Genomic DNA, 26,730 nt, shown 5'->3' on the forward strand with positions numbered 1-26,730 from the left:
AGTTTGAATAAAGCTTAATTGTTAGGGGCTTGGGTTTGAGATCTATTTGCAAGAATAGATAAAAGGGATTTACAAGTATGTAGGGAGGAGGAGGAGGAAAGTCCAACTGGCAGAGATAGGTTTACATAATCAGGGTTAGGCAATTGCAAACAGGACAGCTGCTCAATAGCTTTTGGCACCAAAATATATTGACCAGCTGGGGTATCATTAATGCTTAACAATTTTATCCTTATGACCATATCTTGGCCAATTAGGTTGTCTTTGACCACCAAAGGGTGTACTATATTCTGATGTAAATGCCACATGTGTATCTCTGTAGCTCATATTCACACTGATGTGTTGCATAATATACACTAAATATAAATGTATTTGCTTCTTGTATAAATGAATACCGTGTAAGATGGTGTGATTATAGAGGAATAGAATTAAATTAAAAATTGATTTCTTTTTTAAAAAGTAGTCGTTACCCTGGGAAACATTTGTGTGCACGTGTGTTTGCACTGAAAGTAAAGAAATCCAAAGAATTAAAATAATTTTAAAAAATGAATATCTAAAGTATTATTATAGAAAAAGTAATCTGGATGGGGAAAGCCAGTTCTGCACAACATATGCATACCAATAAATATAGACAAGAAGAGAGGCAATTGCTAAAAGGCAATAGTTGAAGAACGTAAAAAGAAAACTGCTTACAGAGTTAAAAGAAACCCTTGGGCCAATGCATAAGCCTATGAAGATATTTCATAAATGTTTCTAGCTGCGTATTCTCCTGATAGTACCCTTAAATTATGAGACAGGCAAAACAAATTAGAACAAAATATAAGAACATTTTTTTCACAATGTTTCAAACACTAAAATTTAATTCATTAAAATATTCAGAATATTTTCAGGACTTGTAATCTTGGCATTTGCTGAATAAAATTTATAATACGAAGTTTTTATTCAATAGCAAAAAACAGTCAACCAAACTCGGAAACCTTACTATCTAATTCAAAATGCATGTGAATATGGATTTTCACCTGTAAATTGTTTCCATTTTAAATAATTTGCAATTTATTTAACTTGACATCTATGGAAATTTTTTGGCATCTATTGAATTTTCATTAGCATCTCTGGATTGATCTTTAAGCCTGGTACTGGTCATATATTTTCCTTCCTTATAATACACATACTTGTTCAGCTACCAGTGACTGTTCTTCTTCCCCATGTAAACTACTAAAAGTAGCATCAGTGTTCCTTCTTCAAAGCCATAGAGAGACCTGACATTAAGAACTTTATATGGGCGCATCGGGAAACAGGAGGCAACCAAGTAAGTTACTCCTTACTTCGTTCTATGGAAAGAATTATCCATAGAAGTCAAATAAAACCCTGACTGAGTTGCGAAGGCAGCTACAAGTATAAGGAATCCTTTTTTAAAATTACTCCAACTTTTCCTTTCTTTTTTCTGCTGATGATTTGACAAGCTATTGATGAAGCACATTTTTATGGTCTAGTTTATTTCTTTTCCTTCTTTACGTGGAAGACTTGGAGAAAATAGATTACAGAATGTTAGTAGTAGCAAACTTTAGTGATCATCTAGGTTGAGTCCCTCATTTATAAATGAAAAACTTTAGATGGAGAAAGCTTCTACTACTTAATATTCTATGACCAGTTAGTGGCAGAGCCAAGACCAGATCCCAGACATGTATTCATAAGTAAATAAATACCATTTTCTCTAAATCATGCTATCTTAAAGCTACTTTTTAAGCCACCTTTCTCTTAAAATATTATGCACCCACTTAACGTTTTCAGACTGAAGAATCAGCACCTTTGCTGTTGTGGTTTTGCTTTTCAAAGGTCACACTAGGATAGCTTGTTAAGTTGAAACTCCTGGGATAAAGGAATCCTGGAAGCCAGCCTGGAGGAGGTGTCCATCTCGATGCTCTGTCTTTACCTTGCACTGGCACTCCTCCACCAGCATCACCACCTTGACCATGGGGGTGAGGCCAGTGCAGTTCAGAGGCAAGCGCATCGTGGTGAACTTGGTGGGCGAGCAGTGGGAGCAGAAGATATGTGGGTGCTGTGCAGCTCCAGGCAAATGAACAGACCCACATTTCCCAAAGCAAAGATTGTTCTGGACAACCACATTTTCACAGTCTTCGTGGGTAATAGTCTAAAAGGCAAACACATTGGCATTATGTTACCTTGAGTCATTTCCTTAACACACATGTTGCAGAGGTTGTAGACTATAAGTCTGAGGACAATTTAGTCTAAAACTTCCTAAGCTTTCCAATTTGGGATACATTTTGCAATATCTGAGTGATGGTATCTATAAGGGCATAGAGCTACCTCAACTAAATTTTCTTTATTGAGTAAATTATTGAGTTAGCCTTTAAGAAATTCCTAAGTTAACATGAAAATATTTTATGCTACACTATAAGTACAAAACTTCAAGAAATTTTGTCTAATTGGATGGGACTAATAGGAAAAATTCTAATGGCAATTTTCTTATATAAGTAATGTGCCTTACCTTTTTATGCTTCACAGTGCTTTGTGTATATTAGGTTCTCAATACATGTTTGTTTTCAATTGATCATAATACAGATTGGAATATTATGAGTTTAATTCTATCCTATTTTGCAGGGCCTTGTAATGCATTCAAATCTATGAAGTTGCATGCAGCAGAGTTGCAATGCTTCCGCCTGCAAGTCCTTATGCGTTACATCACCTTTGCCTCTCTCATAACCCCATACACCTAGCTTTATGTGCCTTTCAAAATATGTAAGGGTCAGATGCCTTCATTTTAATTTAATTAGCAATAAAATTCAAAATAAAAATTTCAAAGGAAATTTGATTGCCCGATTCTTAGGAGTAATTTTCTAATTGCACGTGGGCCAACAAAGCAGTCATTATTATTTGATAATTGACTTGTCATTGCTACATATCCTTGCCTTTCCAAGCAGAATACTTAACTGCCTTGCACAGTCAATTGCCCTGTAATACCGTTTGCTTAATTGGGTAGCATTACTGGACTGTAAAATTTTACTCTACCCTGTGTTGTTTTTGGTTCATTATCTTCATGTTTAAGGACCTGATGCAAGTTCTCAATTTTAATTTAACATTTGAAATGTGAGGTTGCCAGCACTGAAGGAAGTAGATAATAGAATGCCCCCTTGTCCCAATAGTGCGGAATTGATTATGACAGCTACAAAGCAGCCAACACAGCATGGATCAGGAGAAAGGTATTTCTAAGGGGAGAGATGTGATTTCACATTGAGATGATTTTTTTGAAAGCTTGTGAGAAAATAAATGAAACCAAATTATTTTTTGCTATGGTGATACCAGAAATGACATGACAACTTTTGCCTGCAAACTTCAACATACTTTGAGTCTGTGGGATAGACTTTTAAAAGTTGAATAGCTTTGACAAGCTATTAAAGAAGCCCTTAATAAACCTATGAAGTAGTTAGGTGTGAATTGTAGGGATTAAGACCATAATAAATGAATATGAGAGTGTTTGGAGAGCAGTTCAGTGTATCCTACCTTATCTACAGATGAATTTGACCTGCTCATCCACATCCTAACAGAGCGTGTTAATATAGCTACAAAGAAGTTCTGATCATTGCTTTAAATTTCAAGGTTCCTAACTGAGGGTACCATCTTACTTATCTCTCTTGATTGATCACCCCCAATGTAAAAATAAATAAATAAAACAAAGCTGTGTGTCGCGAATATGAATGATGCTGATATTGACAATATCGTCATCATTGTGCAGCATTTTCAGAATGCCAAGAAATAATGGAAAGGTTAGAAGGAAATTGAACCTTTTTCAAGTGCTATGATGAACACCCAAGGACCAAATCTGAAGTTAGGCAAGACTCAGGCCCCTGACAGACTTTCCCCTACTCTCCACCCATCCCAGCTATCCACCCTCGTTCTGAAAACCCTTATCTGCTCCTGCCACAGAACACATACCTGGCTGAAGGGCACTGTCCTACAGGTCTCCCAATGTACTTCATGGCTTTTAATGGGCAAGACGACCCCCTGAGAAGCTGGACTCTTTCTGAACATGAAGTGGTGCCAGAATTTCTTGGCTTCTTCCCGAAGAGGAGATCTCTCCATTTTCGTCCCATCTGTTGGCTGGGCGAGAGGCTGGGTCCCTGGTGGGAAGTGCTCAGTCTCTGAGTCCTTGGGTGGCTGTAGTTCTCTCTCTGGCTTCTTCCAGAACCTGCCAAGTCTGGACAGCATCTTCTCTCTCTGCCTCTGGCCGTCACCTGCGGGACCGGCGCGTATTAGGTGTGGCACTGCCACAAACAGATCCGGCTTCTCCTCTGCTTCCTCGTGGTTGCCCATGGGGAGCTCTCTTCTAGTCCTTTCTAGCAGCACAAGGGGAAGGGAACTCTGACCCTGGCTGCCATCCTGGGGCTGCCCGCCCTTTCCCAGAGGCAGGAGCAAAAGGAGCTGAAGTAAGAGGAGCTGCATGCTACCTCAGAAGCCTCTGTCAGATTCGCAGAGCCCAAGGCCTGGAGGAGAGGCTCACTCTCTGCAGGATGCGAACAAGGAAATCCCATATATAGATACCTGCCTGGTGGGATGGGAAGGCAGGTGGTCGGTAGCCAGGCAGAGTAAACACATTTATTGTTTGCTTGAATTATGTAGTGCTAATGGTGTCCAGCCTTCCCTTTGGTTTTGTGTATTTAAAAGGCCCCAGTGAAAGCCTGGCCCCAGGGGGTAATTAGCTGACAGTTTAACTCTTGTCTGAGATTTAAGGAGCAGGATTAGAAAAAAGCAACACATTCCTTGCCCAGATTTCCCATCAGGGTTGTTAGAAGAAGGACTGGAGTCGGCCAACATTTGCTGTGAAGCTGCATTGTGCTGGGATAGAATAGAAGATGAGATATATTTTTATGAGAGAAATAAGCATAAAAATTATAAAGATAAAATTTAGGGCAGGTAAAAATTAAAGGCATACATTCAGCAAAAGCCCAGGCCTTTAGGAAGGCTCTTTATCTCCCTCCCTCCCTCCATCTCTGTCTCTCTGTCTCTCTCTCTCTCTCTCTCTCACACACCCACACACACACACACCAAAGAAACATGTCAAAATTATAAGAAAGGGAATGGAAGAGATAGAAGGATGTTGACATTGTTGAGCAGAGGACTTATTGCCTCTTACTTACATGTAAATTAGGGTTGTTGATTTTTGTATGGTAACTGAGTGACAATACATTCTCCTTTTCCACACCTGGAAACTCACAATTCCCAAGTTAATCCTCTCATATTAAGAATCAATTACGGAGTGCTAAATTTCACAACTGGTCAGTCATCAGATAAGCTCTTCCAATTGTTCACATAGTTCTCAGCAGGATCCTAAGTAGACTGACAGCTTATCAATCTTCCGTGAGGCTGGGGAAATGTCTCCCTTGAGCCACCTTATTGATTTTTTTCTATCTTTAAATAAAGAGCCAGACGTGACAACAGTGGATTCAAGAACCAGGTTTGATAGCTTTGGTCATGAAGCTGGCCGGTCAGTTCCTTACCTTACTGAATCCACATTACCTTCCCTTATTCCCTTATACAGTAGTTGATGTGCATGTTAAATGAAGATTGAGACAAACATGAGTCTTCAGGGATCAAAGGACAATTTTTTAAATGACTATCATTCAAAACTATCTTAAATCAGTCAAGGGTATGAGAAAGAAACATTCACAAAACTGATGGCCCAGAATTGAGTTCAATCAACTCACTAAGTAATTGGAACAGTATTTCCACTGGGAATCAATGCAATACTTTCTTATATTCACCATATTCCTTGCTTTTATTAATACAAATAGTCCTGGAATGTGTCCCCCCTTTTTTTCAGTATTGATTAAGCTTTCTTTCTAAGAAGTGACCCATTGGAGTCTTTTTTTCTAAGCATTTACATTCTTGTTGATAGTCATGCCTGATTTCTATGAAATAAAGCCTCAAGTACATGCCTTTACCTACCATAATGAACTATTTTAAAACAGACTATCATTTTACCAGAGTTCTATGAGAAGAGATATATATTTTACTCACACCAAATATCCACAGAATCTTTGTGGTATTAAAGTTACTATTTAGTTATTGTTGAACTAAATAAGCATTTGTATTTGCCATTATTTTTAAGGCAACTTTTTTTTTAGTTAGTTGCTATTTCAATTTTTAACCCCCCCCCCCCCCAGCCATCTAATGCAATAAGCTTTCCAGAGCCAGCCACTAGGCTCCCCATAATAAATCTGGTGTGGCCACCTATGATACAGTTCCTGATTCCTTTTAAGCTTTACTTTTCAGTAACTGAAATTCCCATTGCTGTCAATCATAGTATCTAGCATTTCCCAAAACTGAAGACTAGCCCAGAGATTCCATCTCAGGTTGCCTGGCTCTGAAATCACTTGACCTAGTGTACAGTTGAAATAATTTCAGTTGAACTGAAATTTGCAGAAGATTAATTTTATGGGCTAAGAATCCTGTTAGACACTGGGAGATGATTGAAAATGATTAAAACTTGGACACTGCCCTCAAGCAAGTTAGATAGTCTAACTTGGTATTATACATCCTTTAACTTTATTATATCATTTTTAGGGATGTCAATGACCCGTTTTTAACTTTGCTTTAGTCCTCAACTTCCCTTCCTCTGATCCTAATTTTGGTGCTCATAAATGCCATTTAAAAATTACTCATGGAAAATTTCCTTTTGCTGTTTTTGTCATTCCTGTTGAGAAAATGTGCAAATATCCTGAAAAGTAAATCTAACAAAGTAAAACCTTCTGTGATGAGAACCATGGAACATAAACCTGTCTCCGATCTCCGTCGTTTACAGCTCAGGGCAGATGAATTTCACCTTTTACCTTTAACCACCGTGTCCTTTCATCAATTCTAAAGCCATGTATGTGATGGGCTGTAGTCTACTCTTAAGTACATAAACAGATATTTTTGTAGCTTTTAGCAAATGTATGTTGTCCCTGTTGGTCTTCAGTGGATACAGGCGTGTAGTTACCACCCAATTTGGATGAGCCAAATGGAGGTGGGTCCAGAGCAGACCTCCAGGCACAGCAGGAAGCTGTTGTGAGGAGAGAGCGTCGCCAGTTGTTGGTGTGCTTAGTAGCAAATGCCACAGTGAAAGGCAGGCCGGAGCTTACTCCCGTGAGTGAGCCCGAGCCTGCCAAGCCCACTTCCTGAGCCAGCCTCAGGCATGCATAGGGGCCAGAGGGGCCAGTCTCAGAGTTGATTCATTTCAATTTACAGCTCATGCTCTGCATGATCTAACTCTGTTTTCAATTTGACCTGATTTTCTTAGGCACTAAGATGTCTTTGGGAACCCTGAAGGGCTTCGTGGAGACACCTCAATAAAATACGTGTCCATATGCTAGTGATACTTCCACAGAATGAGCAGGAAAACAGGCCCCAGCAGCTCACAAGGCACGTTGAGCTTGTGAGTCTCAATGTCTTTTCTGAGCTCTTCGGTGTGGCTGTGAGAGGCCAGTAACAGCTACATCTTCCATCCCTCTAACAGACCCTCAGAAGGGAGCTACAAAGAATCCCAGTGCTCTCTAAGGGGAAACAGAGAGGCTAAGTTCTTTCCTGAAAACCCCAGTCCTAAATCAACAAAAGGAGAGAGGCCATGTTGAGGTAGGGGATGGGCATTAGACTTAAACAGGGCAGCTGAGAGCTGCGACAGGGAATTTGGGCTGATGGATCTGTGGGAGCATGTCGTTGCCTCATAGCTACCTCTCTTCAAAATATAAAATAGCAATAGTGTCATGGGAATTGAGATTGTTTTTAAAAACCTCTAAAGAAGGCAGAATCTTTTTTTTTTCTTTCATGTTTTCCAAAGGACAAGGAAAAGAAAAAACTAGGGTAAGTGGTTTCCCTTTAAACCTTTTTATCAGCAGTTTAGTTTAGTAAATGATTCAAAATGTAGAACTCTGCCTCTACTACTGCTCCCATCCTCTGTGGAAGGAATACAGGAGGAAGAGCTCACTGACCACAACTGCTCCACTTACTGGACTCATTCATCCACTTATGCAGCATACGTCTGAGTGCCAAGTCCACGCTAGGTCCTGGGATAAACAGTGAGGGCGTCTTTGTCCAGGCCTAGTGGATTTTGCAATCTAGTTTATTCAAAATAAGTTTTGCAAGGAAAATTTAGACATGCATCATTCTTGTATTAATCAGGGGTTTCTTGGAAGATCCAAATCTTAAAGACAAAATGGACTATGCTCTATTTGTGCGAATTTTATTCAGTAAACATGTGTTGAATGAAAGGAAGTGCAATAGACATTGTGCAATAAATTTCTCTTTTTTCTGAGTAGGTAATAAGTATACCTAGTAACAAAATTCAAATAACACAAAAAATTGCACAGTGAAAGGTATGTCTTCCTCTGCCTGTCCTTGCCATGAGACAAACACGATTACCAGTTTCTTTATGCTATCTTTTTTTTTTTTTTTTTTTGAGACAGAGTCTCGCTTTCTTGCCTAGGCTAGAATGAGTGCTGTGGCGTCAGCCTAGCTCACAGCAACCTCAAACTCCTGGGCTCAAGCAATCCTCCTGCCTCAGCCTCCCGAGTAGCTGGGACTACAGGCACAAGCCACCATGCCTGGCTGATTTTTATATTATATATATTAGTTGGCCAATTAATTTCTTTCTATTTTTATGGTAGAGACGGGGTCTCGCTCAGGCTGGTTCCGAACTCCTGACCTTGAGCAATCCGCCCGCCTCGGCCTCCCAGAGTGCTAGGATTATAGGCGTGAGTCACCTGGCCCGGCCTATGCTATCTTTTTTAACTGTCACCCAAATAGACCAAAATATGTAACCAGTAGAAAAGGATAAACAGCCTCCAAAATCCCCCATTTCCACTTCTAGGCACTGAAGACTAAATTGTCTTGTAAAGATTAGATTTTTCTCTTTGTAGTTTCAGTGATCTTCCTGCTCTCTGTTCAAACACCCCCAAACCGTTGCGAAGTTGGTTTTTTTTGTTTGTTTGTTTGTTTGTTTTTTAAACTTGGGATGTATCTACTACTGTGCAAAAGTCATGGACAACACCTAAATGTGTCCAATCAGCTACTCAGCAAGTGTGCAGAGAGAGCTCCTCAAATCTGAGAAGCAGGCAGAGGCAGCATAAGCTGGCCTCCCAAACTCCTGGGCTCAGGCAATCCTCCTGCCCCAGTCTCCTGAGTAGCTGGGACTACAGGTATGTACCACCATGCCTGGCTAATTTTTTCTATATATTTTTAGTTGTTCAGCTAATTTATTTCTATTTTTAGTAGAGACGAGGGGGGAGGGTTGTCTCACTCTTGTTGAGGCTGGTCTTGAACTTTTGACCTCGAGTGAGTCTCCCACCTCGGCCTCCCAGAGTGCTAGGATTACAGGTGTGAGCCACCACGCCTGGCCACCTTGACTAGTTTTTATTCTACAAAAACCTGATCTCAGAGATGACTAATGTAAGTGGAAGTGACTCTGAACTTCAAGCCAGAATAACTAGATCTCATTCCTGGATCTGTGTTACAGCTTGTAAACTACATGATCTCAGGCACTTTATGTCCATAAATGTCTCCAGGGATAATATTGCTTGCTTGGCTTCCTCATCTATGGCCTTTCTTTTTATCCCAAATCCCACTATCACAGCATACCTGGGCCCACACCCTGGATATGAAATGCTTTCAGAGACAAAGGAATCACATCCTTCCCAATCCCCTTTACTGAATAGTACTGTGGGGGCGCCTCGATGGCCCTTCGGCAGCGTCTCAGTGGCACAACAAGAAAAGAGTTTTCCGCCCCCCTTCGTGTGAAGTAGGGTGAGGCAATTAGCGAACAGCACACATCTGTTTATACTCATACCTCCGGTTATCTCTTGGGTTGGGAAGAAAGGCAAAAGGGAGGTGGGATGCACAGGGATCGCGCAGAATTCAAAGAAAATTAATCACTTCAAAGGTCAGCTCATGGCCAGCGCGTAATTAGTTTGTGCCTTGCTAGGGCCCTTTGGGAGGGGGGATAAAAGGCACCCCGCAATTCAGGTCGGGGTCCTTGCCTGCGAGAGTGGCCACTGCGTTGGTGCTCTGGGGCTTGGACCCTGGCTAGCCAGAAAATAAACCTCCTCTTGTGTGATTGCATCCTCGATGTCTCTGCTTTTCTGTCCGGTGGGGCTGTGGAAGGTCGGTCCCTAACATTTGGGGGCTCGTCCGGGATTTGCCTTCCCCACAGACTCCCGGATAGAACTCAGGGCTGAGGGAGGAGTGTAAAAATCCACCCCGGACTAGCCGGGTGTGGTGTTGGGCAAGGGACGTGGAATCCCCTTGCAGGACCCCGGATCAGGACGCCGGCACAGGACCTAGGCGGACGCGCTGGTGGGTCGCCGGTCAGAGCCAGGCAGAGACGTCCTCTGGCCCCGTTGAGACTCCGGAGCTGACCTTGTAGCCAAGGGCTCGGTCAGGAGGAGCTGGAGCTGACCTTGTAGCCAAGGGCTCGGTCAGGAGGATACCGGGGAGCAGGTCCGGACCAGGTTAGGTTTATTGTTAATTCGTTTTCCGTATGTTATCTGTCGTCTGTCTCGTTTGTCGCCGGCTTTTGTGTTCTGTCTGAATGAATGGGTTTTGTGAGTGAGGTTGTTGATTCCACAGGCCCACGCTAAGACCCGTGAGGAGACATCAGAGTGCCGAGGACTGGAATTAACTAAATCAAAACCGGAGCCGGTACTTCCTTATAGTTGCTTGTCTTACGCCACCATGGGACAAGCCATGACAACGCCCCTTTCCCTTGTACTGGGCCACTTTAGAGATGTAAAGGACAGGGCCCGTAATCTGTCCTTAGAGATTAAGAAGGGTAAATTGGTCACCTTATGCGAAGCCGAATGGCCCATGTTCAATGTCGAGTGGCCTAAGGAAGGGTCCTTTGACAGGACCGTGGTTGAGAAGGTAAAAGAGAAAATCTTTGGGCATCCGGGGCACCCCGATCAGATCCCATATATCGTAGTCTGGCAGGACCTGGTCAGAGACCCCCCACCTTGGATGCGAGCTTTCGTGCCCCCCCTTAGGGGACGTACAGAGATCCTCACAGTACAAGAGGCTGGGAAGAAGGGGAAGCCAGGTTCGTCACCTGCCAAGGTTCTCTCAGACTCTAACCTCTACCCTGACCTGACCGGGCTTGAATAGAATGCCCCCACATTTAATGCCCCTCCCCCTTATAATCCCAGAGCGGCACTCGCGGCCCCAGCAGCCCCCAGGTGCCTGCGCCCCAGCGGGATGCCACTGGAGGGGAGGGAGGACCGGCCTATGGCACTAGGCAACGCACAGGTCAGACTCCAGACCCAGAGCCCGTGAAGGCATTTCCCCTACGGGCAGTAGGGCCCCGGGGAGACGATGGGACACAGACTTATCAATATTGGCCTTTCTCCACCAGTGACCTGTACAGCTGGAAATCTCAGAACTCAAACTTTTCCGATAACCCCAGGGACCTTATTAACCTTTTAGACTCTGTTCTTTTTACACACCAGCCTGCCTGGGATGACTGCCAGCAGCTGCTCCAGGTGCTTTTCACCACAGAGGAAAGGGAAAGGATTCAGGGGGAAGCAAGGAAACTGGTTCCAGAAAAAGACGGCAGGCCTACTACAAACCCGAGAACCATTGATCGAACCTTCCCCCTCGAACGGCCACTGTGAGACTACAGTGAGGCTGAAGGTAGAGAGCGTCCCCGGGTCTACCGCCAGACTCTGATGGCCGGTCTCCGCATGGCGGCACGAAAGCCGACCAATTTGGCTAAGGTAGGAGACATCCGTCAGGGGCCCCAAGAGAGCCCGGCAGCATATTTAGAAAAGATTATAGAGGCTTTTCGACAGTACACCCCCATAAATCCCACATTAGAAGAAAATAAGGCTGCAGTTATGATGGCATTCGTCAATCAGGCAGCCCCTGACATTAGACGTAAGGTACAGAAGATTAATAGATTAGGGAAAAAGACGTTGCAGGACCTGTTAGAGGTGGCAGAGAAGGTATACAATAATAGGGAGACACCAGAAGAAAGGGTAGAGAGGATGAGAAGAGAAGATAAAAAGTTCCAGGCCGGGGAGGCGAAAAAGGCAAATAGAGAAATGGCAAAAATTTTGCTAGCTGCAGCTGGCAGAGGGCGACAAGTGAGACCAAAAAACAGGGACAAACCTCTGCGAGAAAGGCTCGACAGGAACCAGTGTGCCAACTGCAAGGAGCATGGGCACTGGGCACGAGAATGTCCCCGAAAGAAAGGGGGACGAGAGTTGAGAGGGTCTGAAAGGATCCTGATGGCGGGCCAGGCAGATGAGTGGGGGGACGGGGTTCGGCTCCCCTCCCCGAACCCAGGGTAACCTTGCGAGTAGAAGAGAATCCAGTTAATTTCCTCATAGACACAGGGGCAGAACATTCCGTGCTAACCCAGGACAGGAAAAAACTTTCTAATAAAACCAGCTGAGTACAGGGGGCGACTGGAACCAAACCATATCGATGGACTACACGACGAAAGCTAGACTTGGGCTCAGGTCAGGTGAGCCATGCCTTTATGGTTATTCCTGAGTGTCCCACTCCGCTGCTAGGCAGAGATATCCTTACCAAGCTCAAGGCCCGAATCCATTTTGAAGAAAAAGGGGTGACAATAACTGATAGTAAAGGTAACCTCCTCTCCTGCCCCCGGGTCACCCAGGTTCTGACACTAGCTCAGGCAGATGAATACAGACTATACCAGCTCACTGAACATGGAGGAGAAGCAATGGATCAATGGCTCCTCGAGTTTCCCATGGCCTGGGCCGAGACAGGGAGAACGGGGTGGGCCAAGCACAGGCCACCTCTTTACATTGAATTAAAGCCCGGAGCCGAGCCGGCCAGAGTCAAGCAATATCCCATGTCCCAGGAGGCCAGAATGGGGATAACGCCCCACATTCGGAGACTTCTGGACAGTGGGGTTCTCCGGAAATACCAGTCGGCGTAGAATACACCCCTATTGCCGGTAAAGAAACCGGGGGGACAGGACTATAGGCCCGTGCAGGATCTTAGGGAGGTCAATGTGAGGACCTTGGACATCCACCCTACTGTTCCAAACCCCTACACCCTGTTGAGCTCTCTATCCCCTACTTTGTCGTGGTACACTGTCCTAGACTTGAAAAATGCCTTCTTCAGTCTGGCGATAGTGACACGCTGCCAGGAGATCTTCGCCTTTGAGTGGCGGGATGAAGAGAGAGAGATCCACGGACAGTTGGCATAGACGAGACTGCCCCAGGGATTCAAGAACTCGCCTACTCTGTTCAACGAGGCCCTCCAAGATGACCTAAGTGAGTACCGAGCCAACCATCCAAAGGTAACTCTGCTACAATACGTAGATGACTTGTTGTTAGCCGCCCCTGATCCCTAGACTTGCCTAGAAAGCACCAAAGACTTGCTTAGGGTACTAGGTGAACTGGGGTACCGGGCCAGTGCAAAGAAGGCCCAGATTTGTAAAAATAAAGTCACCTATTTGGGCTATAAGATAAAAGGGGGCCAAAGGTGGCTAACTGAGGCAATAAAGCAAACCGTGCTAAGAATACCTACCCCAACTTCTAGCCGGGAGCTAAGAGAATTCCTGGGGTCGGTAGGCTACTGCCGCCTCTAGATTCCGGGATTCGCAGAAAAGGCCTGACCTTTGTATGAAGGGTGTAAGGCGGGGCTGGCATAAAAATAGACTGAGCAGATGGCGGATGCTTTTCAGGCCCTGAAGGCAGCCATGCTAGAGGCCCCTGCCTTAACGCTCCCAGATCCTACCAAAGAATTCCACCTTTATATAAATAAAAAATCGGGGATAGCTAAGGGGGTGCTTATGCAAACCCTAGGGCCCTAAAAAAGGCCTGTGGCATACCTATCAAAAAAACTAGATCCAGTGGCGGCAGGGTGGCCAGCATGCTTGCGAATGATCGCAGCCACAGCTCTGATAGTCAAAGATGCTAATAAGCTTACTTTAGGGCAGCGGCTGCTCATCACTACCCCGCATGCTATAAAAGGGGTTTTAAAGCAGCCTCCGGGACAATGGATTACAAATGCAAGGCTGACTCACTACCAAAGACTCCTGCTGGACGCTCCCCGCATCGAGTTCCGGGCCCCCACCGCCTTGAATCCAGCCACGCTCCTGCCCATCCCCGACTCAGCTGCACCTGAGCACAACTGCCTTGAGATCCTGGCTGAAACCCAGATGGCCCGAAAAGACTTAAAAGACCGCCCCCTTCCAAGCAGCGACCTGATCTAGTTCACAGATGGGAGCAGTTTCGTCCGGGACAGACACAGGTACGCAGGGGCGGCCATAGTCGATGACCAGGGCAAACTAGTCTGGGCGGCATGCCTCCCACAGGGGACATCTGCTCAAAAGGCAGAGTTGATAGCGCTGACAGAGGCTCTTTGCCGGGGCCAAGGGAAGAGACTGACAGTATACACTGACAGCCGTTATGCTTTTGAGACTGTGCACATACACGGAGCTCTCTACAAGGAGAGGGGGTTCATCACAGCAAAAGGGAAAGAGATAAAGCATAAGCCCAAAATCCTTCGCTTGCTAGAGGCTGTCCTGCTGCCAAAGGCAGTGGCGGTAGTCCACACCCCGGGACACCAGGGTAGAGACTCAGTGGAGGCTAGGGGCAACCGACGGGCAGACGCCGAGGCTAAGAAAGCGGCGGGGGGTGCTACGCCACCAAATATCCTACACATCGGCCTTCCGCCCCTGGGCATGAGACAGATACCTCCTCTGCCAGACTACTCCAGTGCAGACGAAGCCTGGGCTGCAAAACGACTAACTGCGGAAAAAGGTGAAGATGGCTGGCTGCGAGACGAAGAACGCCGCCTAATAGTGCCAGAGACTCTGGGACGTCACCTGTTGACGCACCTACACCAGACCACACATTTAAAAAAGAGAAAAATGTTACAACTGTTAAACACCGCCCAGCTTAGGTTCATGTCGCAGGGACGAGTGGCAGACGACATCGTCCGGGACTGCTGAGCCTGCCAAGTCATGCAGCCAGAGAGGGTCAAAGGGACCCATGCAGGTACGAGGGAAAGAGGGAGGCAGCCAGGACTGTTCTAGAAAATAGATTTTACAAAAGTCAAACCTAGAAAGTATGGGTACCGATATCTGCTAGTTATGGTGGATACGTTCTCCGGGTGGGTAGAGGCTTTCCCCACTAAGAAAGAGACTGCTCTGTCGGTAGCCAAGAAAATATTAGAAAAAATAGTCCCTAGATATAGACTGCCAGAGAGAATAAGATCAGACAATAGACCTGCTTTTGTCAGCCAAGTCAGTCAGGGACTGGCCCAGGCTCTGGGGACCAATTAAAAGCTACATTGTGCCTATAACCCCCAGAGTTCAGGGCAGGTAGAGAGAATGAACAGAACAATAAAAGAGACCCTGACTAAATTGGCCCTAGAGACTGGTGGGGACTGGGTGACCCTCCTTCCCTTCGCCCTGTTCTGAGCCCAGAACACCCCCTATCATTTAGGCTTAACCCCCTTTAAAATCATGTATGGCACTCCTCCACCCATAGTCCCCAGGGTAAGCCCTGAGGCCCTCCCAAGACACCCCAAAAACGTGTTGCAAGCCGTTCGAGCTCTGCAGCACGTTCACAGCCAAGTATGGCCTGCCCTTCAGGCCATATACCGCGCTGCAGAGCCCGAAGAGAAGAGTGCCGGACATTCACATCATCCTCACCAACCAGGAGACTGGGTGTGGGTAAAGAGGCATAACAGTAAAACCCTAGAGCCTAGGTAGAAGGGGCCCTTTCAAATTATTCTTATTACCCCCACTGCTCTCAAGGTAGACGGCATATCAACTTAGATACACCACTCCCACGTGAGGCCAGCCAACGAGAACGACCTAGAACGGTGCCAGAGCCAGTAGAGAGCGACAGTAGACCCAGAAAACCCACTGAAAGTCAGGCTGACTCAAGTAGCAGCAGCGCCACGAAAAGCCAGCTGAGTCCTATTCCTCTTGGACTACTAGTTATACTGTCTAAACTCAGACTCGGGGCTGTGGCACCTGGAGATTAGACCTCACTACAAAAATGTATGCAGGGTTTGTTTTGTATCTCCTTGAGAGCATTTTGTTAATGAGTGGGGGTGTTGTAAGTGTGATAAACAATTTCAATCCCCACAAACCCCATAACCTGACATGAAAAATTGTCAATCAAGAAACCCACGAGGTCTAGAACGTGACCTCTGGGGTGGCCCCCTTAAACAGTTGGTGGCCGGACTTATATTTTAACTTAGAAAAAGTCAACCCCCTAGAAAAGCCAGCACAGACAATAGCGATATCCTCAAGAGGCCCTGCTGTTGCCCCAATCCCCAGTTCGTGGATAACTAGACCATAGAGAGAAGACATAAAACGAACCTCCATGAGCCAGAATGGGTTCTATGCCTGTCCAGAATTCCGGCCCCCTCAGGAAAACCGTCAGTGTGGGGGTATTAGAAGTTATTATTGTGCCAAATGGTGGTGTGTGACCACCAATGATGGGGAATAGAAATGGCAGGCACAACCTCTTCTCATTAGCATGTCCTATGTCCAACCTTGTACTAAAAACAGGTATGCCAGAGACTGCAACCTAATAAAGGTAAAATTTACAGAAAAAAGAAAGAAAGATAGGCGGTAAATAACAGGACTCTCATGGGAAATATGCCTCTACCAAAGACTGCACGTTTGCTCACTAATATATATCAAACTTAAAATTACCCCGCTCCCAATAACGGTAGGACCCAACCAGGTACTACATCCATGGCCAGCTACTGTCAGGCCCAGCCCGGCAGCACCCCAGACCACCTCCAGCAAAGGGACTCTCCACAAACTAATGGCTAGCACAAGTAGTCCCCGAGGCCCATCGCCCGATAGAGAGCTCACAAATCCCTTATAGAAAATGCTGACAGCAGCATATAATGCACTGAACCGCACAAGTCCCAATGCCACACAGGCCTGTTGGTTGTGCTATGACATAAGGCCCCCCTTTTATAAGGCGGTAGGGCTGGCCACTTATTTTAACCTGTCTTCAGAAAACTCCCCTAAAACGTGCCAGTGGGATCGTAAGGGCCCCGGACTCACCCTCCAGTCAGTTCTTGGCAAAGTTACCTGTTTAAGAACAGTGCCTCCCAGCCATGCACAACTCTGTGCCAAGGGTAACAGGACGCTAAGCCTATCTAAGAAAACAAAGTGGGTTATCCCCGGGCCAAGTGGGTGGTAGGTTTGCTCCAAGACCGGTCTGACTCCTTGCCTTAGTATGTCTATTTTCAATGAGTCTGAAGATTACTGTATAATGGTATTAGTGTTCCCCAAAATAATATACCACACTAAAAAGACAATGTACGAGGGTGTAATAGGGCAAAGAGCTGCTAACCTAATTTTCCGTAAAAAAAGAGAGCCCATTACTGCCATCACTCTGGCTACCCTATTTGGTCTAGGGGCAATAAGGGCGGGAACTGGTATCTCCTCCCTAGCCATGCAGCATAGGGGACTTAACTCCCTCAGGGCGGCTATCGATAAAAATATCGCCAAAATTAAAGAGTCCATCTCCCACTTAAAAAAGTCTTTAACCTCCCTCTCAGAAGTAGTTTTGCAAAACCAGAGAGGGTTAGACTTAGTGTTCCTGCAACAGGGAGGGCTATGTGCGGCCCTCCGGGAAAAATGCTGTTTCTATGCCGACCACACAAGAGTGGTAAGAGAGTCCATGGCCAAAGTAAGAGAAGGGCTTGCTCGGTGCAAACGAGAGTACGAAAAACAAACAGGTTGGTTTGAGTCCTGGTTCAATAGTTCCCCCTGGCTGACTACCCTGATTTCCGCGCTTGTAAGACCACTGGTGATCTTACTCTTAGCCCTGACATTTGGGCCCTGCATAGTAAACAAACTCATAAAATTTATAAGAGACAGGGTCAGTGCTGTTCAGCTTCTGGTGCTGCAACAGCAATATCAAAGACTCGGGACAAATAATGCAGACCCAGAACTTATAAATTACCCAGAAGACGAGCAAGAGTGCTCGTCGGCGATGTAAAGGAAAGGGGGAAATGTGGGGGCGCCTCGATGGCCCTTCGGCAGCGTCTCAGTGGCACAACAAGAAAAGAGTTTTCCGCCCCCCTTCGTGTGAAGTAGGGTGAGGCAATTAGCGAACAGCACACATCTGTTTATACTCATACCTCCGGTTATCTCTTGGGTTGGGAAGAAAGGCAAAAGGGAGGTGGGATGCACAGGGATCGCGCAGAATTCAAAGAAAATTAATCACTTCAAAGGTCAGCTCATGGCCAGCGCGTAATTAGTTTGTGCCTTGCTAGGGCCCTTTGGGAGGGGGGATAAAAGGCACCCCGCAATTCAGGTCGGGGTCCTTGCCTGCGAGAGTGGCCACTGCGTTGGTGCTCTGGGGCTTGGACCCTGGCTAGCCAGAAAATAAACCTCCTCTTGTGTGATTGCATCCTCGATGTCTCTGCTTTTCTGTCCGGTGGGGCTGTGGAAGGTCGGTCCCTAACAGTACCCCCCCCCCAATACTGACAAACCCCTTCACTCTCCTGGCTGCTTTTCTAAAACGTTTGATTGTTTCAAATTTTCTTGATTCCATGAAAGTTTTCAGTTCTGCATTTCAGTGTTGTCTTCTGCCTTCACCAAATGTTTGAAAAGCTTTGTCCAAACCTCACCTTCACTTTCTCCCATCCACTCTCAGAGCAACCCACTGAAGTCTGCCTTTTGCTCCAGCACTCCTTTAAGACCTCCCCCCATAGCCGTTTGAATACTCTGCAATGTTTAACTCATTTCTCTTGAAATTGTTCTTTAAGAAAATTAGAGAAAGAAAGGGAGGTCAGAGTGGACAAAAGAGCTATGAGGACTTTGAAGGTTTAAGCTACAAAAGCAGACCTTTCATCTTGCCAGCTCCCCAGGTAGGAGAGGATTTATAAGGGAGCCATCTCACCTATAATACTGAGATTTATTTGGGGCTCTGGAAGCCAGGTTTCTTCTTTACTCATTTAATGATTTCTTGGGATTGGCTTAGTTTGGGTCCATGTGTGTCTTCCTAATCAGAAAGAGAAGACTCCACAAAGGCAGGGACTGTGTTCGCTGGAGACTGCATTGTCAGCAACTTTGAGAACAGGGATTTTTGTTTAATGCGTTTTTCTATTTCTCTTCCCCTTCCTGGCCCCTCACTCTACAGTTAGGAGGTTAACGAATGTTTGTTTAAACACACCGAATCCAATAAAAATGCGAACAGAAACTTCTGACATAAATCCTTGTTGTGCTTTGCTTTCTAAGAGGTATCTCTCTGTCCTGGAGAACTTATCCTTAATTCTCTGTGTTTAGACTCTATTTTAAAATCAAATTTCCACTGAATCTGGGAATAAACCAGCCTTTATTTCCCAGCCTGGCCACAGTCTCAGAGCAGGCCTTTGAACTTTGTCACAGCGGCCACGGTTCCCAGGCACGTCTCCCCTGAAGGATAATCACACTCCTAAAAAAAAAAAAGGTAACTCATGCCAGAGGACTATATGTCTGTTGGGTAACTCCATGCAGCTTGTAAATTGTTTTACTCCAGTTGGAAGATGGGGGTGGTGTATCACCAACAGAAATGAATGTAGGGGCATCTGTCTGAAAACTGTTCCCCCACTGGCCACCTTGCCAGTTTCTGCTTATACAATGCAGGCAGCTTGGGGGAACCATATTGTCCCTATAAGCTCATAACACATGGACAAATGATTAAAAACACATGGAAAACAGTTCTACAGCTAAGCTAAAATTCAGATGGGAATGGAAAATCAACTTGCAAAGCTTTCAACTGACTCAGGGCCAAGTGTAGGACAGAATGTGAGGAGAAGTTGCCAAAAGAGAGGGAAGTTGGGGAAAAAAGCGAGTCATGGATAGGAAACCTAAAACAATGACGCCTTGTATTGACAACCCTTCTCTGAGGCTCTCCAAGAGTAGTACCAAAATCAACTCTTTGGAAATATTAAGAACTTCATTTCATGAAAGATTTTAGACAGATTTATGTTTTCTACCCTCTATAAACAAAAGTTGGCTTGACTCTCTTGGCAACACCTATACAGAAACATAATCTTAAGTATCTCTAGCATAAATATTAAAATATTACATATTTTCCCTCTGAGGTGTGGGGAATTAAGTAACGAGGTGGCATGAGGCAAACTGTGAAAAATCGTGACAATAAAAATGCAGAAGTAAAGCAAAACTTTCCAGCCAGGGTTTGCCTTCTGCTGTGTACCTGACCCTGGGCCCAAGTTTACCATAGAGCTGGCGGGTCTCAGTCACATTTGCAAAAAGTTCAACTCTTGGTTCAAATTTTAAACCCTAAGAAGCCTGTTATTTGTGTCTAGTCTCTGAAATGACCCCAGCGATTCTGCTGGGTGGGAAATCTGTAGGCAAGGAAACCATGTGCTGGGAGCCAGTCCCCACTTGGCCGTTTCTGGTAATTATGTCCCGCCCACGATCCTAACTAACTGCCACAAACACTGAACACACTGAACCACCTTTCTCTCCAGTGAGCACCGTCTAGATCTACAAGTGTTGATTCGGGACATGATTTGTAAACACAGTCCTCTTCAATATACGCAACAAATGTGTTCCTCAAACGCTGAGTGCAGAAGGAAATGTGGAAAATGTGGCTCCATGGAAGTGCTATGCTTAGAAAATAGCTATCACCCAAGTCCAATCCATTAGCAAAGCAAATACGGTAATCCCTTCTGTCAAGTGAAAAAACTATCCCCTAATTTGTCTCTCTTTAGAATGAGATTTGTGTATCATCGATCATGTCTGAAAGCGAGGCATATGGGGGTTTTAAAAAGGGCTCTCTCAGTCATCTGGATTTCTCCAAAAACTGAAAACATTTCCATGTTCAACACAAATGTCCTAACATGTGGGAAAGTTCTCACTTGTAACATGGAACCTTAAAGCCCCGTTTTTCCCACCCCCAGCTCCTCCTTCCTGCTGGGGTTAGTTACTGGTGAGAACAAGCACTGCTTGAAACTGTCACCCTCTTCCAAGTGCAGATGCTGGTTTTGCATTCTACACACCACATACACACACACACACATACACACACCCCACACATTTACAGCTTTTTAAAAAGTATCTTTTATTGAGTATCTACTGTGTTTCAGGCATAGTCTTTACAGTTTCATATTTCATTTTTACAACTTTTCCAGGAAGTTATTGATATCCTCACGTTATGTATGACAAACCTAAGTTTAGGGAATTTAGCATACATGGCTAGTAAGTAGTGCTAAGGAGATGCCAACCCACCTCATGTTTTTCTACACTGTCAGTTTGCCTACTGCAATGCATCTATTAAAATGGTGCATACATTTTTTTGTATGCCATTTTAAATTAGTGTTATGTGATAGAAGTATCATTTTAATGAGGCAATATGATATGCCATTAATGTTCTTCTATCATTGTTTATTTAAATCATATGATTTTGCTCCATATTTTCATTGTCTTGAAACAAACATATCTTCATGCTATAGTTTTCGTTTTCTTTTGAAAGTTTTCCGCTATGCCGTGGAAATTGTTTTATTGTTTATTCCTTCTTTAAATAGTTTTATTGAAGTATAATTAACAAACAGTAAACTACATAAAGTGTACAATTTGATAGATTTGACATATATGTATATCTATGAAACTATTGTTACAAATCAAGATAGTGAATATATTCATCACTCTCAAAAGTGTACTCATGTCCCTTTGCAATCTTTCCCTCTGCCCTTCCCAGCCTCCTTGCTCCATTTCTAGGTAACCTGATTTGTTTTCTGTCACTATAAATTAACTTACACTTTCTAGAATTTTCTATAAATGGAGTACTACATACTTTCTTGTGTTCAGGCTTCTTTCACTAGTTGTAATTATTCTGGGAATTACCCATGTTGTATGAATAGCTCATTTCTTTTATTCTATTGTAAGGATAGCTCATAATTTGTTAATTCATTCATATGATAATGAACATTTGAGTTGTTTACAATTTTGGCTGTTACTAATAAAGCTGCTATGAACATGCATGTATGTGTCTTTGAATGAAAATTATGTTTTTTTTCTCTTGGGTAAATACCTAAGGATACAATGGCTGGATCATATGGCAAGTACATGTTTAACTTTTTAAGAAACCATTAAATTGTTTTCCAAAGTAGTTGTACTGTTTTATATTTCCACCACCAGCGTATGAGTGTTACAGTTCCTCCACAGCCTTACCAACACTTGGTATGGTCAGTCTTTTAAAAAAATTTTAGCATTCCAGTACATGTATAATGCTATTTCACTATGTGTTTAATTTCTATTTTTCCCAATTATTAGTGATGTTGGACATATTTTCATGTGTTTATTTGCCATCCACATTCTGTGGATTGTTAATACCTGGTATTTGGTATTTGGTATTGGATAAAATACCTGTCCAAATCTTCTCCTCATTTGAAAAAAATTTTATTATTGAATGTTAAAGTTTTTTATATAGTCTAGATGCAAGTACTTTATCAGTTATATGCATAATAATCCCCATCTATGGCTTGCTTTTTCATTCTCTAACAATGTATTGGTCAACTTGTATTATCCATTTGATATACTGTTGGATTTGTATTGATAAAAGTTTATTTAGATTTTTTTCTATCTATATTCATGAGGGATATTGGTCTGTAGTTTTTCCTCTTTTTTTTTTTTTTGCAAGCCAGTCAAATTTAGTAGTGAGGGGTTGTATACCAAACTTTAGTGACACTAATGTTAATAAGTTCTGATAATGTAGTTTTCTTTTCTTGTAATACCTTTGTATGATTTGGTATCAGAGTAATATTGGCCTGATAGAATCAGTTAGAAAGTATTCCTTCTTCAAATCTCTGGATGAGTTTTTATAGAATTGGTACTATTTCTTCCTCAAATATTTGTAGAATCCAATAGTGAAGGTTTCAGGGCCCAGAGTTTTCTTTGTGAAAAAGTTTTAACCACAAATTCAATTTCTTTAGTCATTACAGGGCTTTCAACTTATCTTTTTTTTTAATTGAGCTTCATAGTTTGTGTCTTTCAAAAAATTTGTCTATTTCACTTAAGTTGTCAAATTTTTTGGCACTAAGGTTTTTTATACGATATTCCCTTATTATTCTTTTAACAATTATGGAATCTGTCATGATGTCACCTCTCTCATTCCTGATATTAGTAATCTGTGTCTTCTGTCTTTTTTTCCTGATCAGTCTAACTAGACATTTACCAATTTTATTGATATTCTCAAAGAACCAGCTTTTGGTTTTATTGATTTCCTCTGTTGTTTTTCTGTTTTATATTTCACTGATTTCTGTTCTGATCTTTATTATTTCCTTATTTCTGCTTTATTCTTTTTCTATCTTTTAAGGTGGCAGTGAGGTTATTGTGGTAAGACCTTTCTTCCTTTCTAATATGGGCATTTAATGCTATAAAATTCCCTCCAAGTACAACCTTAATGGCATCCCACAAACTTTTATATGTTGTGTTTTCATTTTATTCAGTTCAAGCATCTTTTTTTAATTTCGTCTTTTACTGCTTCTTTAACCTACATGCTAAAGAAGTATAGAATTTAGTTTCCAAATACTTGGGGATCTTCCAGAAATATTTCTGTCATTGGTATCTAATTTAATTTCATTGTAGTCAAAGAACATATTTTATATGACCTGAATCCTTTTAAATTTATCAAGACTTATTTTATGTCCCAGTCTGTGGTCAGCCCTGGTAAATGTGTCATGTGCACTGGGAAAGAATGTATATTCTGCTGTTTTGGGGTAGAATGTTCATATATTCTAATTAGGTTAACTTGGTTAATAGTGTCCACATTTCTATATCCTTACTGATTTTCTCCCTATTTTTCTATCATTTATTGAGAAAGGAATATTGACATTTCTGACTATAAGCATAAATTTGTCTATTTCTTCTTGCAGTTCTACCATCTTTGGCTTTATGTATTTTTAAATTTTGTTATAAGATGCATAAATGTTTGGGATTATTATATTCTCTTGATATATTGACATTATGTTAACATTATGAGATAACCTCCTTTATCTTTAGTAATATTCTTTGCTTTAAACTCTGCTGTGTCTGATATTAACATAGCCACTCCAGCTTTCTTTTGACTGGTTTTAGGATGGCATATCTTTTTCCATTCTTTTATTTTTAATGTATTTGTGTATTTATATTTAAACTATATTTCTTGTAGGTAGCACATAGTTGGGTCTGAACATTTTTTTTTTCTGGAGGATAAGTTGGGATTGATTGCTCTTGGAAAGCAAAAATGCAGATGGGAATAGAAGCAAAAGGTGAACTTACACGTCATTGCTTGGAAAAGTGTTGCGGGTTACCACGAGGCCTTTAATGGAAGTGTTGGTTGATTTTTGTTCCTTTCTGTCTTAAGATAAACTAAACTTTATTGCCTAGCAGAATATAAGACCTATAAAAACTGCTCAAAATGAAGTTATGTGTGTAAGTTATGAGGATAGTATATTCATTTCCTGTATAATCCTGTTCTAAAGGCTTGTAAAATTAATTTTGAAAAAATCATGGCTTTCTGGACATTGCAGACATTCAGACACACTCTGCCATTAGTGACAGTTCTCCTGTGATTGATGGGGAGAAAGGAGAGGAAGATCAATAAAGTGGTACCATAAATTTAAAAATAGGTCAAATCAGCATTCCCTTCACCTTAAGCAACTATATAAACAAACAAAAACCTGGGTGAGACATGGGGCAAAGAGTTGGAAATGTATTTTGGATGAGTCAGATAAACATACAGCAAATACATCAACTCATTTATAGCTCTCTAAAATAATTTTTATATGGTAATTTTTAATAGCATTTTTATTGAGATACACTACACATGTCATAAAAGTTACCATTTTAAACTGTACACTTCAGTAGCTTTTAGTATATTCACTATTTGTGCAACCATTACTACCAGCTAACTCCAGAATATTTCCATCCCTTCAAAAAGAAACACTGTATCTATTAGCAGTTAGTTTCAATTCTCCCCAACACTCTGACAATCACTAACCTACTGTCTGTCTTTATAGGTTTGCCTGTTCTGGACATTTCATGCAAATGGAATCATAAAATATGTGGCCTTTCATGTCTATCGTCTTTTGCTTACAATAATGTTTTCAAGTATATGATGGATTTTATTATACTAATTATTCAAAGATATTTTACTTGAATATAATAAAATGATTTGCTTAGAATGGTAATAGATATGTAGAATAATTAGAGGATATTCAGCATGCAATTTGAAAGACCTCAGTTCCAGTACTGATATCTTCACACTGTAACCTCCTTTGTTATAAAATAAGAATGTTAGATATCAAAGGTCTCTCTAATTTCTGTTATTCCAGGAATCTCTAAGATACAGAGACACACACTGCTTGTCATTTTGGAAAAAGTAATTGTTACAGAATCAATTAACTAGATTTAAAAACTTTGATTCCTAACTTGATTGTGGAGATAGGAAATTTGGGACAGCTGCTATCAATTACATTGACCTGCCTATAAAGTTAGGAAGTTAACACCAGTTTCTTAATCAAGAGAGAAATATAGCAAAAGTCTGCCTGAGCTGTTTGTGTGTGTTTCCTTCGATTTTGGAAAGGAATAATGTAATCACTGATTTCCACTCTGATTTCCCTCCCCAATAAAAAATTTTGAGTCTTAAAAAAAGCTGTTGGAAATTTTCATATATGTACTATGCTTTTATACTTTTATTTTTCTATCTCCTTCACTACTATATCTTCAGTATCTAGAACAATGCCAAGGACAGAGTTGGCACTCCATATGCAGTATTTGTTGAATGAATGGTGGATGGATGCATGAATACCTAGATGCCATGCAACTAAAGGCCGGTCTCTCCAGTAAGGAGACATGTAGAATTTTCTTTCCATCCCTTCTTATAATAAAATCATTAAAATCTAAAACCCATGTGTCCCCAGGAAAAATATAAAATGTTGAAAACTAAAGGAACAGTGTCTTAGAACTTATAAAATAAGTTTATTTGTATTAATTTTGATACAACACTAGATACAGTACATTTAATATGCTGCTTTGTTGCAGAAATTAATCAGCACCAGTTTATGGTTTAAATTACACAGAACCATAGTGTTAATTAAAATATGTGCATTTCTTTTTGGCGGTATTAAAAATAAACAAAAACAGGAATGCAAATTAATGTCACCTGGTTCATTTTCACCACGTCTTGGAAGGAGATGAAATGATTATCATATGTTGTTTAAGTTTATTTTTAGCAGATATATGCTGTGTATTTTTAAGGACCAATCAGAAGATTCTGAAAAGCTACACACTAGTGAGCTGGATTGATGCCCTTGGATATAGTGGGATTTTTCCTGAATTAGTATTCAAGTTTAGGGAGAAGAGCTAGGTACATTCAGCCCCTTCTTTCTGATGCTTTCCTTCCTACCCACCATCAACTCCCATCATTTCCTACCAACCCTTTTCACCCTCTCCCCTTTGATCCCCTATGATCTCTCATTCCCATTTTACCCATTACTCCATTTCCTTCCTTCCCATTCTCACCAGAACCTAAAAGGCAGAAATGACCGATCAAGGTAGAAGAACTATGACAATCATTGACTTATTTTTCTCCCTGACTTTCAAAGCCCAATCATGAGAAAGAAACGAAGGTCATGGTGAATATCGCCCAGCACCCAAACTTGCCTGAATTTCTATTTTTATCTTCTTTCAATTACTTGGATTTTCCAACTGATTAATGCTTTTGCAATCAGAACCAT

At 42.4% G+C, this 26,730-nt stretch overlaps 2 protein-coding genes across 2 annotated transcripts; one reads left to right on the forward strand and one right to left on the reverse strand.

The window, feature by feature from the left end:
• Positions 1-1,852: 1,852 nt before the first annotated feature.
• On the reverse strand, positions 1,853-4,458 carry CER1 (cerberus 1, DAN family BMP antagonist). The gene is made up of 2 exons (XM_012769722.2): positions 3,952-4,458; positions 1,853-2,149 (listed from the first exon to the last, which is right to left on the reverse strand). Exons 1-2 carry the CDS (start codon positions 4,456-4,458, stop codon positions 1,853-1,855), a joined length of 804 nt encoding a protein of 267 aa, XP_012625176.1.
• An 18,649-nt stretch (positions 4,459-23,107) lies between these two features.
• On the forward strand, positions 23,108-23,326 carry KANTR (KANTR integral membrane protein). The gene has a single exon (XM_076008422.1). It carries the CDS (start codon positions 23,108-23,110, stop codon positions 23,324-23,326), a length of 219 nt encoding a protein of 72 aa, XP_075864537.1.
• The last annotated feature ends 3,404 nt before the right edge of the window (positions 23,327-26,730 follow it).

The sequence above is a fragment of the Microcebus murinus genome, chromosome 12 (genome assembly GCF_040939455.1).
Source record: "Microcebus murinus isolate Inina chromosome 12, M.murinus_Inina_mat1.0, whole genome shotgun sequence".
Taxonomy (NCBI): domain Eukaryota; kingdom Metazoa; phylum Chordata; class Mammalia; order Primates; family Cheirogaleidae; genus Microcebus; species Microcebus murinus.